Source organism: Portunus trituberculatus, chromosome 33 (assembly GCF_017591435.1).
Source record: "Portunus trituberculatus isolate SZX2019 chromosome 33, ASM1759143v1, whole genome shotgun sequence".
Taxonomy (NCBI): Eukaryota; Metazoa; Arthropoda; class Malacostraca; order Decapoda; family Portunidae; genus Portunus; species Portunus trituberculatus.
This window is the reverse complement of record NC_059287.1, coordinates 3,861,053-3,871,052: the sequence shown is the minus strand read 5'-3', so window position 1 is coordinate 3,871,052 and position 10,000 is coordinate 3,861,053. Positions and strand designations below refer to the sequence as shown.

The 10,000-nt window shown below is 39.7% G+C and overlaps 1 protein-coding gene across 1 annotated transcript in view; it reads right to left on the bottom strand.

Moving 5' to 3' along the window:
* The window catches only part of LOC123512293 (neuronal acetylcholine receptor subunit alpha-10-like), a 166,818-nt gene that overhangs the window by 26,594 nt on the left and 130,224 nt on the right, over positions 1 to 10,000 (bottom strand). Inside the window, exons 6-8 of the mRNA XM_045268624.1 lie at positions 9,614 to 9,830; positions 4,480 to 4,614; positions 1,495 to 1,718 (exon numbers count right to left, since the gene is read on the bottom strand). Of these exons, the coding sequence (XP_045124559.1) occupies positions 1,495 to 1,718; positions 4,480 to 4,614; positions 9,614 to 9,830 (576 nt within the window). The remainder of the gene's footprint in view (positions 1 to 1,494; positions 1,719 to 4,479; positions 4,615 to 9,613; positions 9,831 to 10,000) is intronic.

Below are 10,000 nucleotides of genomic sequence, written 5' to 3'. Positions count from 1 at the left end.
TCTCTCTCTCTCTCTCTCTCTCTCTCTCTCTCTCTCTCTCTCTCTCTCTCTCTCTCTCTCTCTCTCTCTCTCTCTCTCTCTCTCTCTCTCTCTCTCCTACTTATAGTTAGTGTAGAATAGTTACCTAAACAGTCTAGTAAGGACATCGGAATCTGTCGCTGTTTGTTCTTTCTTTGTATTCCTTTATATTATGGGCCGTATTTACCACCATTATTTTGAAAGTCTACAAAGATGATTGGCCGGATTCTCAAGGACATTTTTCTGTTATTATTGTGGTAACCTTTTTAATGTCACAATAATCATAAAAAAAGAACACCCGCAGGAACAAATGTAACGTCAACTAGAGCCTTTCGAAAGCAGCGTTTAAAAAATGTTACTATGCGTATAAGCTGAATGGTGATCGAGTGGTCTTTGGTAGTGGATTTTGGTGATTAATTAAGCATAAATGGATGCTCTCATGAATTATTACCGCTAGAAGGTGTTTGATTCTCTTTTGGCAGTGGTTCCTAACGAAGGACCTCCAGGTGGTACATGAGCATTTTTAGGATCATATGCTATATTTAGTTAAATTAAATTAATTCATTGCTCAGTGAAAATGATGATTGCCTTACATAAGATAATCTGACATCGATCAGCTGGTGGAGAAGAAACAGATGCATCCCTCGCATTAAATTGAGGTGTGTTCATTGTTGCTAGTTCATGTTCTACTTGTGAATAAATTGATATTTGGTGGGATTGAGTTTTCTGGATCCAGGTTGTACGCGGGAACTGTACGGGACTTCCAAGTGGTACTCTCTCAAGAAAAGTTTGGGAACCACTGCCTTATGGTAACAAGCTTAAGTAATACAATAAGCGTGCGAGGAAGTTCGTAGGGGTTAAAACTACTGGAGGGTGATTGACTGCCTTATAGAAGCAAGTTTGTGTGTTGCGGTGAGTATGCGTGACAGTTCTTTGGGGATTATAGATGCTGCAATGTGACTTGAGTTCCTTATGGTAGTGCATTTGGGTGATAGAGTGTGTCTAGAAGTTCTCCGGGTTTATGGGTGCTGGAAAGTGATTGAGTGCCTTGTGGCATTGAATCTGGAGTCTTGCAGTTTGATGGGTTGGTGTTCTTGGTGTGTGTTTGTGTGTGTGTGTGTGTGTGTGTGTGTGTGTGTGTGTGTGTGTGTGTGTGTGTGTGTGTGTGTGTGTGAGATGTTGAGGCGTGGAATGATGGTAAGAAAAAAGGAACCGTGCGGAAAATGTGGGTTTGCGTGTGAATTTGAGTTTGAAAGTGGGTGTTTTCGTTGAAATAGTGAGATTTGACGATCAGTGTGGATGTTTGCGAGAGAGAGAGAGAGAGAGAGAGAGAGAGAGAGAGAGAGAGAGAGAGAGAGAGAGGGAAAGTTATATAATAGATGATATAGACTAGGCTAAAACAAATTGAATAATAAATGAGTGGATTACAGACAGCTGAGGTGTGGATATGACAAGTGGATAAAAAGAACAACTCACATTCAGGTGGATACTTTTCTCCTTCTCCTCTTGGGACGGAGGCGGGGCAGCTTCGGGCGGGTGGAAGTGGAGGAAGAGGAAGCGAGCCAGGCCTCCTAGGATCATTTTCTTGATAAACCTGGGCACCTCCGTCCCTCTCACGCCGCGGTGGTGGATATTGAGGGTCAACACCGACATCCCGGACGCCAGACTCACTAGACAGATGGTGACGCCGTAGTACAGACCTGACGGAGACACAGACGGAGGCGATGAAGAAGTGGCAGAAGAAAAGAAGTAGATGCAGACGAAGTGGTGAAGGAGGTGAATGAGTGACAGATTGGAAGTGATGAAGAGGTGGCAGAAGAAGAGAAGTAGATGCAGACGGAGTGGTGGAGGTCAATGAGTGACAGACTAGAGGCGATGAAGAGGTGGCAGAGGAAAAGTAGATGCAGACGAAGTAGCGAAGGAGGTGAATGAGTGACAGATAGGAGGTGATGAAGAGGGGGCAGAAGAAGATAAGTAAATGCTGACAGAGTGGTGAAGAAGGTGAATGAATGACAAACTTAGTGATGAAGGGGCAATGGAGATACAGACTTGATGGTGAAGGGGTGGAGAAGGAGCTTGTGTGGGTGGTGAAAGGATGAAGAAGAGGTGAAGGAGGTGCATACAGGTGACGAAGAGAAGGAAGAGTAGACTTGAAGGGGCGAAGGAGGAGGGTAAATAGAAGTGGTAAAGAGGGTGAAGGAGTGAAGAAGTAGATAGAGGCAGTGAATAGGTGAAATGGCGTGAAGGAATGGTGAATACACGGTGAAGGGAGAAGGAGACGCAGATGGAGGCGGTGAAGGAGTGAAGAAATAGCAGCTGGAGACGGTGAAGGGACGAATATGACATTGGTATAGAAAAGGGAACTAACTTTGCTTGCTAACTTCATATAACCTGGATCTTGCCGCCCATACTTTTGAAATCATTGTTACTTGAAATCATCACCATCACTATCACTGACTGCTGTGGTCGTGTTTTTTCCTCTAAGTATTCATTGCACGTAAAATGTTTGTTTGCACCACACAGAAAAAATAGAGATAATTGGTTATTGTCCTTTCTAAGCTGCGGAATAATTTTAGAGGCTTGTGGAAAAAATAAGTAAAAAAATTGTAAGGGAAAATTGGTTAGCATTGGACAAAGTAAAAAAAGGGAGAACAAGTTGATGTTGAATTATTTTAGGCTTGCAAAAAAAAAATAATAAATAAATAAATGTTCAAGGAAATTATGGAAAAAAATGTCATCCTCTGAACATCTAGAACGAAAAGAGAAGTTAATCTTTTCTAAAGCCACCAAACTACTTCAATACTCGGACGCATTTTTACCACGAGTTTTGGGTGTGATTAGACTATTTTTTATTTACATTTGGAAGAGTCTATGGAGATCAGAAGATTAATGGCCAGAGTCTTAATTTTTTAAAACCCCACATAAGTTTTTAAAGTTGTATAAAAACACCGAATAGTAACCAGAATGAATATGAAAACGTGTCACGGTACTGAAAAGGTTAAGAGACTTGCGCAAAAAAAAAAAAAAAAAAAGAAAAGAAAAAAAGAATAAATAAATGAATAAAATTGAATTAAAATAGAAAAAAAAAATCATATGGAATTGTTATAAAAAGGTTATTATTATTAGAATGGTTAGAACGTTTGTCATCCAAGTATAGACTAATTCTGAAAGGCAACAGTGTACATTTTACTGAAGCAACAATCTTGACGGACTTTTTATCCTATATTCAAACGTTTGGGCGACCACTGCAGCTTAAAAAAAAAAAAAAAGAGAAAGGGAGATGATGCAAAAAAGAAGTAATCACCGTTATTTATCATCGAAGAACTGAAAAAAATAGGTACCATAATGAGATGTGTTAGATACTGGAATGCACTGAGGTATATCATAGGTACAAGTGATGTTCTGTGACATGGATTAGGTACTGGAATGAATTGGAATGTGTTAGATACTGGGATGAACTGGAATGTTTTAGATACTGGGATGAATTGGAATGTGTTAGATACTGTAATGCTCTGGAATGTGTTATGTACTGGGATGAACTGGGATGTATTAGGTACTGGATAGACCGTGGCATGTAATAAGTACTGGGATGCTCCGGGATGTATTATGTACTGGGATGAACTGGGGATTTATTATGTACTGGGATGAACTGGGATCTTTTAAGTACTGGGATAGACTACGCATGCAATAGGTACTGGAAAGAACTGGGATGCTTTAAGTACTGGTGTGGACTGTGGCATGTAATAGGTACTGGGATGTGTTCTAGGCTCTGGGATGATGCGTGTTAACTACTGGGATGGACTGTAGCATGTAATAGGTACTGGGATGAACTGGGATGTGTTCTAGGCTCTGGGATGATGCGTGTTAACTACTGGGATGGACTGTGGCATGTGTTAGATACTGAAGTGAACTTGGATATCCTAAAGTTAATTGTGTAAGGCTTGTATTCTCAAACACCTCTATCCCTCACCTACACTATTTGAAAAGCCTTTATTCAGATTAACTTAATATATATTTTTTTCCAAGTTTTACAGTTCTCCAGGCATAGTGACAAGATTTCTACGTTATTAACTATAGAAACACTCCTCAGTGGCCTTTCAAAATAATTGTGGTGAATGAGTAAAACGTTTTTAAATACGGACCGTAACCCTTTCAATACTGCGACGCATTTTCACCTTGATTTTTTGTGTGATTAGACCATTTTATTGACATTAGGAAGAGTCTACGGAGGTCAGAAGATTAATAGCTAGAGTCTTGACTATTTTCATCACCCACATATTTCTGAAGCTGTATAAAATTGCCAAACAGTTAGCAGAATTGATATGGAAACACGTCCTGGTTCTGAAGGGTTTAAAGTCATATAAAGCACTGTGACATCTTTTGAATATTGGGATGAAGTGACGTAGGTTATCCCAGGTCACGGCATCTCCCAGGTCACGGAGGGGGTGGGGGGTCACTTACTGATGAGCGGGGTCTTCTCAGTGGGCGGCAGGGACTCTCGGATGGTCATGAGGAACACGGTCATGGAGAGCAGCGCGGAGATACCCAGTGTGACCTTCTCTCCGGATTCGCTGGGCACGTAGAACACTAGCAGGGCTGCACCGGAGGGGATCAAGTAGGATTACATAAGGCTGTGTGGGATTAGATTAGATTTCATGGGTTTTTGATTGGATTGGATGAGTTAACATAGGGTTTCATGAGTTTTTGTAGGGTTACGTAAGATTTTATAGGATTAGATAGGTTTACATAGCGTTTATGTGGGATTAAAGTAAGGGTTTTCTTAGGGTTGTATAATAAATTCACATGTTTTATAGGGTTTCATAAGGTTCTTTGGATTTTCTAGGGTTACTTAAGATTACAGGGGTTTGTATTGGATTACATACGGGTACAAGGGTTATCATAGGGCTACAAGGAATAACAACCCTAGAAAATGACAATTATCGTGCTTCTGATCTATTCAGTTTTCTTTATTCTGAGACACTAAAGCCCCGCACTACTGACTACTTTCTGATGGCTCTGGTTTAAGTTATACGTGATCTTAAGGGTCTTTTTACAGTTTTATTGACAAATTAACAAGATATCTACAACATTAATAAGAGAAACAGCCTTGAAAACCCGACTAATCATCTCTGTGCCCTTTGAAACTAGTCGTAGTGAGAGAGCAGACCGTTTCTAAATACCTGCTTATGTTTTAATAGCTTTCTGCGTCCCTAATTAGTTAAGGATTTGTCTTGTTTTGTATAAACTTTAAATCATTGTCATATTGTGAGAAATTGGTGTGATTATATACGACTGCCGACAGTTTTAAATAGCGTCGTTATGCTCAGTAATAAACAAACCTAATATTGTTTTGTCTCTTGTCAAATAACGTGTGTGTAATATCACGAAACTCTTAAACATTTTACTTCACTCGTTTTCTTGGCACAATTAACTGAGTGAGAGAAACATTCTACACGTACCCAACACCTTCTCTCTCTCTATATATAACGAGGACATCTGGCGGAGAACAGGAAAATCACGAACATTAAATCGTAAAGGAAGTTGCTGCACGTGACGCTCCCATTAAATAGTCACTGCGCCGTAAAATATTTGTTTACATTACCCAGAGAGTGAAGAGAGGAGGGAGTGTGTAGAGAGAAGAGAGTATGTTTTTTTTTTCTAAGGTACAGAACGATTTGAGAGACGTGCAAACCTTCCCATCCACAAATTTCCAATCCTCTTTTAATTAAGGCTCTTTAGTCACCCGGCACTTACAACCTTTTTTTTATAACAAGTCTATTCCGACCATCAAGTCATGTCTTTCTTAAGCTATAGAAATTTTGCCAACCACAGTTTTTCCAATCCTCTTTTAAAACTCCTTAGTCACTTGGCACTAACAACCTTATATAAAAGCCTATTCCGATCATCGTGTCATGTCTTTCTTAAGCTTTAGAACGATTTAAGGGACGTGCAAACTTTACCATCCACAGTTTTCGATTCCTCTTTAACCCCTTCAATACTGGGACACTTTTTTTTACCTTGAGATTTGTGTACGATTAGACCATTTTATTTACAGTAGGAAGGATCTATGGACGTAAAGAAAATTAATGGTCAGAATCCTCACTATTATAATTCCCCACATGAGTTTTTAATGCTGTATAAAATCACCAAATAGTAAGCAGAATGAATATGAAAGCGCGTCATGATACTGAAGGGGTTAAGGCTCCCTATAGTCACTCGACACTAAGAACCTGATTACAGGGTCTTTTCCTATCATCCACTTCTCTATTCGTCAACCAGTTCCTTCATGTGTCCATTTTATATCTAAATTGACTATCCTGTCCTCACTGCTAACACTGAGTATTTTGTCACGCAACTGTTACATCCCTTCAACCTCATCAGTGCTCGTCATTTTTAAGTCCTTATTCAGAAATGGTTTGATCTGTCACCGCGATAATTTTCCAAGGCCTCAGACACAATTAACCGAGTTTTCTAGACAGTTTCTTCTTTTGGGAAACTAGAAATATTGCCTATCTATCACCAGAACTTTAAAAATACCCTTAAAAGCACGAGTATCTTCAGCTGGAGCCTTTGGAAAACTAGAAATATTGCCTTTCTATCACCAGAAGCTTAAAAATACCCTTAAAAGCACGAGTATCTTCAGCTGGAGCCTTTGGAAAACAATGATGATGTGAGAGCAGAGCGTTTAAGAATATTAGCCCTAGTACGGGAAATGTGTGTGGAGCTAAGAACGTAGTATAGTGGTTGACATACACGAGTTATTTATTGCCTTACTCAGATAGTCTCGAAGTAGTCTATGTATTCTGTTTTTATGTGTTTTGGTTAAGAATGGAACACTACAGGAAGAGACGTCAGTATTATTCTAGCACTCATCGATTTGTTTTCTGCATTGTCCCTGTGATCTCCCTGTGGCTTTTAACTCTCTTGGTGCCGTGGACGTCCTTCGTTAACCTGCACTGCGTTGTAAAAGTTGTTTGTGTGGTGATTGAGAAACAGAGGAGACAAAGAGAACGGAGAGTTAATTTGGTCCTTTTTCTTTTAGTGATGAAATAGTGAATGGAGTTAAATTAAGGAAAACAAAAATAAAAAACGCTTGAGAGGTTGTTGTTTGATTAAGGAGGACATGAACAAGGGATAAAATGGTTGATGATCTCTGACAGACCCTTTTAACATCTTCATTACTGGAACGCAATTTCTACCTTCAGGTTTTGGGCATGATTAAACGATTTTATTTACATTAGAAAGAGTCTATAGAGGTCACTAGTTTTATGGCCAGAATCTTTACAATTTTAATCCCCACCTAAGTTTCTGAAGCTGTATAAAGTCACCAAATATTAACCAGAATGAATATGAAAACGCGTCATGGTACTTCTAAAAGGAATCTGAGGTCGAGAGTGGTGAGGTCAGCTTAGAGAAATACAGAATACTACCAAAACAAAAAGAATAAGAAAGAAAAACAGAAAAATAAACTGATAACATGAAAATTACGTTCATGAAGAAAGAAAATGGAAATAAGAAAGAGAGGAATGGAAGAAAATACTAAAAAAACAAGAAGGATTATGAGAAAGAGGTCGACGAGAGAATATTTACTAGATAGGAAAAGGAAGAGATAGAGAGAGAGAGAGAGAGAGAGAGAGAGAGAGAGAGAGAGAGAGAGAGAGAGAGAGAGAGGAAAATATTAAACGCAGGAAGGTTTTAGGGGATAAGGTTAGGGAAAGGAAAAAGGAGAGAAAAGAAGAAGAGCCTGATAAAAGAAGATAAATTAGGAGATGAAAGAGGAGATGGAGGAAGAGGAGGAGGAGGAAGAAGAAGAAGCATGAGAAGAGGAGGAGGAGGAGAAAGCTAGAGGAGGAAGAAGTATAAGCAAAATAAATGGAGGATATGTGGGAGGGATAAAGGAGGAGGAGGAGGAGGAGGAGGAGGAGGAGGAGGAGGAGGAGGAGGTGATGGTGGTGAAAGAGAATAAGGGGAGCACAGTTATGTAGGAAAGTGGGAAATAGCACAGGAAAAGAGAAAGATAAAAGAGAATGGTCAGGAATAATGCATAGTAACCAGAGAGAGAGAGAGAGAGAGAGAGAGAGAGAGAGAGAGAGAGAGAGAGAGAGAGAGAGAGAGAGAGAGGAAAAGAAAACAAAGGGTGCGAGAAAGGGAAACAGAATAAAGGACAAATAAATAAGAGGAAACAAAAAAAAAAAGGGGAGGGGAGACGAAATGAGAGAGAGAGAGAGAGAGAGAGAGAGAGAGAGAGAGAGAGAGAGAGAGAGAGAGAGAGAGAGAGAGAGAATGAATTATACCCTCATTCTAACCAAGTAAAGTCAATATGAAGTAAGATAAATAATAATTAAATGAATATATTCGCAAAACCTTGATAAATGTAATGTGATATTCAGGTAGGTCACCACACCTGAGAAATTAATGAGAATCGTGAACACCTGGCCTCACCTGTTAATGAGGAGCAGGTGGAGAGATGCGGTTAAAGGAGATACACGCAAGAAAATGTAAATGATAATATAAATGAGAGCAGCGAGACCAGAGCAAGGTAGATGAGACGGGTCGAGGCAAAGAACACCGTGGAAAACCCGCCGGTCTGTCACGTTGTTTGAATAATTGGAGCACTGGTCAATTTATAGCAAGTCAAAGTAAATATTAGACTTTGGAAATACCTCTCTGTGTTATCTGTAGCGCGAGCACACACACACACACACACACACACACACACACACACACACACACACACACACACACACACACACACACATATTTTGAGATGAAGTTAGATAAAAGATAGATTAAAATGAAAGAAAATACAACAATGAAGGAAAAAATGCGGGAAATTAAGAAAGGAGCTGAAAATTAAATAAATAAAGTAAAAATAAAATGTACAGAAGAGATGCTTAGATACAGACGAATAAATGACAAACTTCGAAACAAAATAAATAAAAATAATAAACGAGAATAAAGAGAAAGGAATAAAATATATGCGCTCAATAAAGAAAACGCAGATAACTCGTCCACTGCCACTACAGTACAACAAAAAACGGGAACACAACATGAAGAAAACATAAATTCTCTTTCCTTCACCACCACGGCAACACTTTCATTATATCCGGGACACAGTGTAGAAATATTGACCCCTTCAATACTGAGACACTTTTACCTTTATTTCTCTACTATTAGACCATTTTATTGACATTAGTAAGAGTGTATAGAGGTAAGAAGATTAATAGCCTCAGTCTTGACTTTTTAACCTTTTCAATATTGGAACACATTTTTACCTTGATTATTGGGTATGATTAGACGATTTTATTTTCATTAAGAAGGGTCTATGGAGGTCAAAAGATTAATGGGCCAGATTCTTTACTATTCTAATCCCACAATAAGTTTCTGAAGCTGTATAAAATCACCAAATAGTTACCAGAACGAATAGTGAAACGCGTCCTGGTATTGAAGGGGATAAGTTAGAATGACACTATATCCATCCACTCACTCATTCATCCATCCACTCATTCATCCATCCATACATGAAAATTTCCAGTCTACATTTAGTCTGGCAACAGTGCGTGCAGGAGAGGGCAGAGGACATGCCTTTACTCACCTATGCCATTGATAAGCACGCAGGGCAGGATGAGGTTGAACACGTAGAACATTGGGCGCCTCCTGAGCTTGATGGTGAAGGTGATGTCAGGGTAAGGCTCCGGGCAACACGAATAGTAGGTGATGTTCTTGGCTGCAGTGAACGCCACCAAGTCAAACTCCCCGTTGGACTGATAGTTGGACATGTCCCCGGTGTCCATCTGCTTTATGAGGTCCAGCTGGGGATATGGCGTGAGAGAATGAGTGACGGAGAGCCAGGCAGGGAGGAGGGGACAGACTGGCAGGTGTTGGAGTGAGAAGAGAGGAAGTGTGAAGGGAAAGCGTGATTTTGCCGAGGAATTGTTTTTGAATCGACTCAAACTGCATCAAGGAGAAAAAATGTAAATTG